The sequence below is a fragment of the Rhodamnia argentea genome, chromosome 5, assembly GCF_020921035.1.
Source record: "Rhodamnia argentea isolate NSW1041297 chromosome 5, ASM2092103v1, whole genome shotgun sequence".
Lineage (NCBI taxonomy): Eukaryota > Viridiplantae > Streptophyta > Magnoliopsida > Myrtales > Myrtaceae > Rhodamnia > Rhodamnia argentea.
Window position 1 is genome coordinate 7654542 of NC_063154.1, and position 6940 is coordinate 7661481.

The 6940-nt window shown below is 41.9% G+C and overlaps 1 protein-coding gene across 3 annotated transcripts; it reads left to right on the forward strand.

Moving 5' to 3' along the window:
- The first annotated feature begins 3043 nt into the window (after positions 1 to 3043).
- Positions 3044 to 6689, forward strand: LOC115740059 (lipid phosphate phosphatase 2-like). 3 transcript variants are annotated; one of them, XM_030673426.2, is made up of 8 exons: positions 3044 to 3310; positions 4065 to 4286; positions 4471 to 4558; positions 4661 to 4770; positions 5115 to 5205; positions 5386 to 5574; positions 5755 to 5814; positions 6239 to 6689. In XM_030673426.2, the coding sequence occupies exons 1-8, from the start codon at positions 3245 to 3247 to the stop codon at positions 6442 to 6444; spliced, it is 1032 nt and encodes a 343-aa protein (XP_030529286.1). In that variant the 5' UTR covers positions 3044 to 3244; the 3' UTR covers positions 6445 to 6689. The 3 variants fall into 3 exon arrangements, with proteins under 3 accessions (XP_030529286.1, XP_030529285.1, XP_030529287.1); XM_030673425.2 differs by having other exon boundaries at positions 3058 to 3310; positions 4062 to 4286; XM_030673427.2 differs by lacking the exon at positions 3044 to 3310 and adding an exon at positions 3352 to 3551 and having other exon boundaries at positions 4062 to 4286.
- The last annotated feature ends 251 nt before the right edge of the window (positions 6690 to 6940 follow it).

Below are 6940 nucleotides of genomic sequence, written 5' to 3' on the forward strand. Positions count from 1 at the left end.
TAGGGAATACTACGTACGGGTTTTATCGTTAGAGGGAGAACCTTGTTTATGAGAAATTATCCAAAATCTGTATGGGGTTGGTGAAAAAAAATCAAATCATGTAGTTCAAGTTCCCCCCCTCCATTCAAGCAAAATTATAGTTCATTTTCCAACTGGGTTTCAATAATCAAGTTCGATGCTCAATGATGAAAAAATCAGTAACTCTTTGGTTGTCATTAATAAGATACTTGATTTCGCAATAACTTCAAAGGGGGGTTTTCCCGCTACAAAATGTCACTGTGTGTGCTATGTGTAGGTAAAAGTCTGTAAAAATTATATGAGATTTAATGAATTCAAGGCATCCGTAAGAAAACTCGATAAGGGCGATAGAAAGTGGCAAAATTTTAAAAAAATCAAACAAATAAAGGCGAATACATTCATATAATGCTCAGCATATTCGAGGTTTTGGTGTAAAAAAAACACAGGAAAAAGTTGCTAAAACATAACAAAAGAGGGTTTTTTTGAAAGTTCGAAAGAGCAGGTGTAAGTTCATAAAAATGTCGGTAAGTTACCAACTTAGTATCGAAACTTTTTCGGGTCGGCATAAGATTTCATTAGCTAACTCAAAGAATAATTCTCCGTATTTACCAACTCTTTCAGAAATATAACGATATGAAACGAAAATCCCGCAAAAAAGAAGGAGAGAGAATTAAGAAATAAATAAAAATTGCGGCGCGCTAGCCGGAGCGAGCAAGGGTTGCTTTTGCGTAATCTCGTATTACGGGTTAATCATTTGACATCAAAGTAAAGTAATTACTCTTCAAACAATAGAAAACTGACGTCGCCTTTATGATTACGTATCCGAGAACACGCGAGGACAGCTTGGAGACTCGGTCTCCCACTCACGGATCAAGCCCACAGATACACAGGCGGATGCAATGGGGCATGCACTCACCGAAAATTAGCAACAAGAATAATAAAAAGAGAAAGAAGGCCGCCCTAGATGTCGCGCCACGGAAAAAATGACATATATAGTTTTGAAACGCTCATCTGATAGTCGATATGCAACGTTCGTCTCTAAACTTTTGATTTGTTTTGAAATAGTAACATTCGACACAATCTTTCCGTTTGCTCAACCGACATACCGGACCTTATTTGAAGGCGCGGAATCTATTATATGTCGAATTGGATGTTAAAAAATGACGAGTCCAACATGTTCATCTTTTTAGCCGTCTACTTTAGAAAATGAAAAAAAAAAAAGTTTAAGGCGTTAACATGTTCATCATTATATCATGATTTGATATTAGTAATTAACTTTGATAGTCCATACGTGAGTATTTTTTGTTGTTGTTGTTGTCCTCTATTTAAACTTAACGAATTAGAAGCCATATCGACACTTTAGGGAAATGATCAAGCTCTTCTATCTGCTAGGGGCAAATTGGAATCCCAAACCAACCTTCTTGTCCTTAAACTTGAAATAATATAAAGACGACATTGAACGTTTTCATATAAACTAAGGACTAAATTGAACATTTATCGACAGGTCGAGGACGACATTGAGCAAATTGATAGTTTAGGGAGAGCATGCATACTAGGAACGTTCTTGAACAACTCGTGTCGTTTGCCCTATGAATGACAATATTTCCTACTTGCTTAGTCAGGGTTTTAAATTAATTCCGTTAACTAATCACGTTATCCCATCTTCGAGGTCATCTGAACGTACGAACGATGTTTCGACTCGCGAACATGATTCATCAGGATAAACAAATTAGTCTTGCTCTCTTCTTTCCCTATACGACGGCGTCTCAATTGTATTTTAGAGAAACGATGGGTTTTGGGCCGTAGTGTCCAGCATGGGCTTCGCGCTCTCAACTTAAAATACAGGCGAGCCGACGTTGTTCTTTTCATGTCGGAATTGAGCCCCATTCACGTGCATCCGCGCGTACCGTGCACCTGAATTTTCATATGTCCTTGTTTTACCAAACACGAGTCCTTTTCGGATATTATCGGATGCATCGATTTGGATCCATGAATATAAGAAATGGCGAGAGTTCTTGATCTCCCGATAAAAATCCAGAATTTAGAATTGTATTATCAAATCTATTGAAATATCGTCCTATATCGTTTGACAACGTATTCTACGGTCTTTATCCATCTCTAACTTGATATGGGATCCACTATTTTTTAAGAAGTGCAATCGAAGCTATTTAGCAATGCCAGCTGCATCGGTTGCGTCGGTCTAGATTTTTCGCTAAGACTGAATCTTTCTAGATGCCATTCATTTTGAAAAATTGATGCCACTATCGGATTTGCCACCCCTCATACGAACCAAATCCTAAAATTTCGTGGCCAACGGACGTAGGAGCTGCCAAACGCGATGCCACATCTCAGATTCGAGCACCCCGTCACGGTTAAGTGGTGATTTCGAAAAACAAACACAAATCGACGACTCAATGCCTTCCGCGGAGACATCTTGTGAATTTTCGCCGCCGTCCGCCGTCGGGTTACTTTTATATATATATATATATTTTTTTTTACGTCCAGTTTGATTTGGAATGTTGCGAATCCATATGACTTTTGTTCTTCAGTTTCTTGTTCCGACGAACCACCAGGTGAATTCGCCGTTCGTTTTCTCGATCTCATCTTAGCCGTTAGATCGGTAGACCTCACGTGGAACGGGGCCCACTTCATCCAACGGCAGTTAATTTTTCTTCTTTTTCGTCCCCGCTCTTTTCCTCCTTTTTAACTCGCCGAAAACCATGGTGGTTACGGACGGGAATGCCACTTTTGAACTTTTTCGAATCGAGCCAGCGATCTCGCCTCCCTGTTGCTGTTGCTACCCCTTCGCGGCCATTTTCCCATTAACTGCTCAGTCCACGTCATTTTCCGAGGATCCGCACGAATCCGTTTCGCACTCATCACCATCATCATCGTCCCTTTGAAACTCGCAGCAATTTTCACGTGGCGACGAGGGAGGTGGTCGGGTCTCACTGTTCTATTTTCCTTCGTCATCACTTCATGGGTCATTTCCACTGATCTTTGAGTCTTTGACTCGCCTGTTCCTTTCCCTTTATGGCGCTTGACTGTTGCTAGAATTGGACTCTTGCTTCTGTTGTGTACTGTAAAGCAGGACAAAGAAGAGAAAGACAGAAAATATCTTCCCCCACTTTGTGTGATTCATATTTGGCTGGTGGGCGCATCGAAGCCCACTCGCATTGCAACGTTCTACAGGGGCTCGAGTGCTCTGCTTTCGTTTCCTCCATCCATGGCTTGGGTGTGGAGACGCGTCGGTTCTCTCTTACCCTTTCACTACTTCCATGCCATCTTTCAGGTCAGTCGGAGTCTCGGGTTTCTCTTCTTCTTATTTTTTTGTTCTGTGTGTTTGGATGTTGGTGGTTGTGGGATACCGACTTGGTGTTTGATTTTAGCCGTCGCTTAAAGTTCACTTATCGAGGAATTCTCCGCGAAACAGAAGTTCTAATTACGGTTGCGACGAGTTTCGGCAGAAAGTAGTGAGTTTGAACTTCTGGGTCGCGTTCAGCTTCTTGCCCGGAGTTATCATCACCTTCTGGGTTATAGCTTAAAGTGATTCTTTTCCCCTGCGCCAAGCAATCCCAAAGGCTACTCCTTTTTTTTTTTTGGTCAAAAAAATGGTGTACTTTAAGTTGCACATTAGGCGTGAGATGATGACATGAAAATGATACCCATGAAATAAAAGTAATATCAACACATGTTGAAAGAGCAGCACTTGGGCACTATAACATGCTGTGCTTTGGTACAGACATGGCAAACCTAAGGCATCGTGCATTCAGGATGTAAGTCATGATTTAATCACCCGATTTTTCGAGCATTTGACTTGCGCCAGAACAATATAGCCAAGTACGCTCGAATTCAGATTAGTGAGAACCTCTAGGATATAGATTGGGTCATAACACTCTTCAGCTGTCCTTATAATATACAGTTTCTCACTGACCCTTACCTTGTCTATATTGTCTTGGATCTGATATTTATTTCAATGATGACGTATGGTCGAATAATTTTGATGCCGTCCTCTGGCATGCCGTTCTCTCTGTCTGCTCAAGAAGAGAAGAATGGATCAGGTGGAGCTTGGTAGGCATACCATAAAGTCGCATGGAGCGGCACTCGCAAAGAATCACGTGCACGACTGGCTTATATTGCTGTTGCTCGTAGTGCTAGAGGTCATCCTTTTCATCATCCATCCGTTTTACCGGTTTGTGGGGAAAGATATGATGACGGATCTTAAATATCCAATGAAAAGAAACACCGTGCCTGTCTGGGCCGTTCCTGTAAGTTTTGTCGCCTCATTCTCATCTAGTGATCAATTATGGGTCATATAGTGTGGTTGGGTGGTCGTTCCTCTAGCTATGATGAGAGAAAGGCTAAGGATGCTTCATGTGAAATTAAAAAGACCGTCAAAAGAAACCCACAAACCTAATGGAAGTTCCTTTGTTTTCTTCCTAACATGAACAGGTGTATGCTGTTCTGTTACCAGTTTCCGTCTTCCTTCTTGTCTACTTGCGCAGGAGGGATGTTTATGATCTGCACCATGGAATCTTAGGTAAATCCTTAATCTTGAAGTTGTTGGATCTTCGATCAGAATGCATGCAGTGAACTGGCTGTCAATGAGTTATTTGATGACCTGTCTGGAATGCGTGAGCAGGGCTTTCGTATTCTGTGCTAATTACTGGGGTGATTACGGATGCAATCAAGAATGCGACCGGTCGGCCTCGACCGGACTTCTTTTGGCGATGCTTTCCAAATGGAATGGAAGTAGGCTATAACTTCCTTCAGATTTTGTTTTATTGTATTAGAGTTTGTCATTAACAACGCTGACATCGCTATTACATTTATATTCATGCTTTGTGCGTAGATTTTCCTCTTGGCCATTTTTTAAATTTCTAGAAACATCTGCTAATCATACTAATTATTAGTTAGTTTTCCCGACTTATGCTACCTATTTGCTCTCAAAAGAATGAGATAATCACTTTTAACAGTGTCAGATGCATTGCTTAGAAACTTTTGCTCAATGTATGACTGAGCACTTTGGCGAAGAATTTGGTTTTCCTTGTCCATCATATGAATTTTTTCTCCAATTTTTTGGTATCTTTTTCCAGGTGTATGACAAGTTGGGAAATGTTGCGTGTCATGGCGAGGAATTGATTATAAGGGAAGGGTACAAGAGTTTCCCAAGTGGCCATGCCTCCTGTAAGCACTCCTATATGCCTGAGCATCAACTATCTGTGTCTTGCTTTAAGTAAATGTGGATTCTGATTCATGTTTTGATATAGTTTGAAATAAAAATATTATAGAACGAGCACGCTGTATGTCATCCTTGTAAGAGAGTTACCAGGATGAGCAATCCGACAATGTATAGTTTCTGCGCAGGGTCCTTCGCCGGCTTAGGTTTTCTGTCGCTGTACTTATGTGGAAAGATTAGAGTATTCGACCGGAAAGGGCACATAGCCAAGTTGTGCATCATTTTCCTTCCTCTACTACTTGCATCTCTTGTCGCGGTCTCACGAGTGGACGACTATTGGCACCACTGGCAAGATGTTTTTGCGGCAGGTTTTATAGGTAGCCTTTTTCAGCGACTTTATCATGTGTTGGCCTGGACCTGGATTCAGGTCTCATTCTCGCATTATTTAACATGAAAAAGAATACTTCTGCATGAAGTAGCACAGACGAGACGGGAAAAAAGAAAGAATCTACTTCTATGTACAAGTAAAGAAGTTCGCTCTGTTTCAAAATGTGCAGGGCTCATTGTAGCGGCGTTCTGTTATCATCAGTTTTTCCCTCCACCTTATGACGAGGAAGGTAATACATCTATTCTGGCTGGTGTTTGGCAATGGCGTGTTATGTGTCGAAATTTTCAGGTCACGTATCTTGGTTTTGTATGCTCCGATTTATTGCAACATGTGCATTATGGTGTATTTTTTACATTGCATCTGATAAATTTCGAGATGGCCGCCTTCTTGATACTGCTTTCCGGATCTTTTGGGCATCATAACCTCGCTTTTAAAGTTTTCTCTTTCCTTGAGGTCGTGCTCGATCTGTCTGTATTGGGTAGCATCGCAGGCCGGGAGAGGGGCTGGGACTGGTTATCATCATCTCTCGTGTTACTTTACAGAGTTAAATTTTCAATTTGGAAGCGTTTAAGGTTCACATAATTGATTGATCATTCAACCTTCACATCAAGCCATGACTAAATGAGATACTGCTTCTTTTCAACTGACTTCAGGATGGGGCCCTTATGCGTACTTCCGAGCATTGGAAGAGACGCGTACAGACTCGAACTTGGCCCATCCCCCGAACGGGACCTCGGCACGGCCAGTGGAGGCTCAGGCCACGAATCGCCAGGCAAGACTGTATAGGAACACGGTGTTGTCGCCTGAGGCTCGGGAGGAATGCTCACCATTCGATGATGTTGAATCCGGGAGGAGATGATTCTGCGGGTGGGTTCGTGCATTTGAGCGTGTGGTTTATTTGCATTTGTATATAATCTCAATTGGAAAGATCGTTGTGGGGTCAGGTTTAGCTAAACCACGGATGGTGGCTTATGCTAATTGTACATTAAGGAGATGAGTCTGTGGGAGATAGGATAGATCTCTGGATGTTACCTGGCAAAGTTGTGGCTTTAAAACATGTGTGTCGCCAAATGCTCGCGCTAAAGAATATCGACAGTTCAGCTACAGCGCGGTTACAACTATACCAAACAGACGCTCAATGGGGAAACGATATGAACTCCATCGGGGTAAACCTAAGAAAAACGGCGATGCAGTAGTCAGGGTTCAGTATTGATTTTCTTTGTGTTCGATAGGCGATCGACTTTGCTAATCGATAGGTCGACTCCTGATCTCTCGTGTGTACAGATAGCTGGACGGGAAATTCAGGGGCCGGATCATTTGTTCTTGAGATGCATCTCAACTACATGTTCATCTAT

Bases quoted from the DNA above. Each gene is read 5' to 3' on its own strand.
- LOC115740059 (XM_030673425.2), top strand. From the start codon at position 3,245: ATGGCTTGGGTGTGGAGACGCGTCGGTTCTCTCTTACCCTTTCACTAC. The intron at 4,559-4,660 runs GTAAATCCTTAA...ATGCGTGAGCAG, and splicing joins TCTGCACCATGGAATCTTAG to GGCTTTCGTATTCTGTGCTA. The intron at 5,575-5,754 runs GTAGCCTTTTTC...CAAAATGTGCAG, and splicing joins TTTTGCGGCAGGTTTTATAG to GGCTCATTGTAGCGGCGTTC.